Here is a 1,124-nt window from a genome sequence, read left to right as displayed (position 1 = left end):
TGGGTGGCGGCCGTGGGTGGGTGGTGGTGGCCATAAGGAACGGGAGAGCGGGTGGTGGATGGGGGCTGCGGGAATGGGGTGGCGGTGGTGGGCAATAGAGTGTGGGTGCTGGCTGTGGGTGGGTGCTGGTGGCCGTGGGCAGCGGGAATGGGGCGCTGGTGGCCGTAGGGAATGGGAGCCGTGGCCGTGGGAGGCGGTGACGGCCGTGGGCAATGGGAGCCGTGGTGCCGGTGGCCGTGGGGGAGCTCGGGGTCTCGCCCCGCCGTGACGGTCCGTGTCCCCGTAGGGCTGTGGGTCCGCAACGGGACGGGGCTGATCCGCAGGGAGGGCCAGCAGCTCTACTGGACCTTCGTGGCCCCCCAGCTGGGCTACTGGGCAGCGGCAGTGCCCTCTCCCGGCCCAGGTAGGACCCTGTGGGGTGGGAGTCGCGGGGTCCCCGGGGGGGTGGCGGTGCCACATCGCAGCTCGGTGTCCCCGCAGGGCTGGTGGCCGTGGCTGCGGGCATGAAGGACATCACGGCGTACCACACCATCTTCCTGCTCACCATCCTGGGCGCGCTGGCCCTGCTCGTGCTCACCCTGCTCTGCCTCCTCATCTACTACTGCAGGTCAGCGCCGGCCTCCCCACGCTGCCCATGGGGTCCTGCAGCCGGCCGTGGGGTCACGGTGTGCTTGGCACCCATGGGTGGCCGATAGTTGGTTACGGGGCCCACCACCTGCTTGGCACCCACGGACATCCCATAGCTGGTTGTGGGTTCCACACCTCCTGGCGCTCACAGACATCCCATAACTTGCCATGAGGCCACCAACCCTGTCTGTCCTACAGTTGACTATGGGGCCACACCACCCCCAGGTGCCCTGTAGCTGGCCACGGGGACCACCAACCCTGAGCATCCTATGGTTGGCTATGGGGCCACCAGCCACGTGTGCCCTACAGCTGACTATGGGGTCTACTAACCCCAGATGTCCTGTACCTGGCTGTGGGACCACCAGGCCTTGGTGCACCACAGTGGACCGTGGGGCCACCAAAGCTGAATGCCCTATGGTTGGCTATGGGGCCACCAGCTGTGGGTGCCCTGTAGCAAACTGTGGGGCCACCAACCTTTGGTGTCCTACAGTTGACTG

The 1,124-nt window shown here is 67.2% G+C and overlaps 1 protein-coding gene across 1 annotated transcript; it reads left to right on the top strand.

Annotated features, from left to right (window-relative positions):
• The first annotated feature begins 111 nt into the window (after positions 1–111).
• Positions 112–1,076, top strand: LOC109364877 (protein FAM171A2-like). Its single transcript, XM_019611465.2, has 2 exons — positions 112–403; positions 481–1,076. Exons 1-2 carry the CDS (start codon positions 172–174, stop codon positions 693–695), a joined length of 447 nt encoding a protein of 148 aa, XP_019467010.1. The 5' UTR covers positions 112–171; the 3' UTR covers positions 696–1,076.
• Positions 1,077–1,124: the final 48 nt, after the last annotated feature.

Source organism: Meleagris gallopavo, unplaced genomic scaffold (genome assembly GCF_000146605.3).
Source record: "Meleagris gallopavo isolate NT-WF06-2002-E0010 breed Aviagen turkey brand Nicholas breeding stock unplaced genomic scaffold, Turkey_5.1 ChrUn_random_7180001933297, whole genome shotgun sequence".
NCBI classification, from domain to species: Eukaryota; Metazoa; Chordata; class Aves; order Galliformes; family Phasianidae; genus Meleagris; species Meleagris gallopavo.
This window is presented reverse-complemented; position numbering and strand designations above follow the sequence as displayed.

Bases quoted from the DNA above. Each gene is read 5' to 3' on its own strand.
- LOC109364877 (XM_019611465.2), top strand. From the start codon at position 172: ATGGGAGCCGTGGCCGTGGGAGGCGGTGACGGCCGTGGGCAATGGGAG. The intron at 404-480 runs GTAGGACCCTGT...GTGTCCCCGCAG, and splicing joins AGTGCCCTCTCCCGGCCCAG to GGCTGGTGGCCGTGGCTGCG.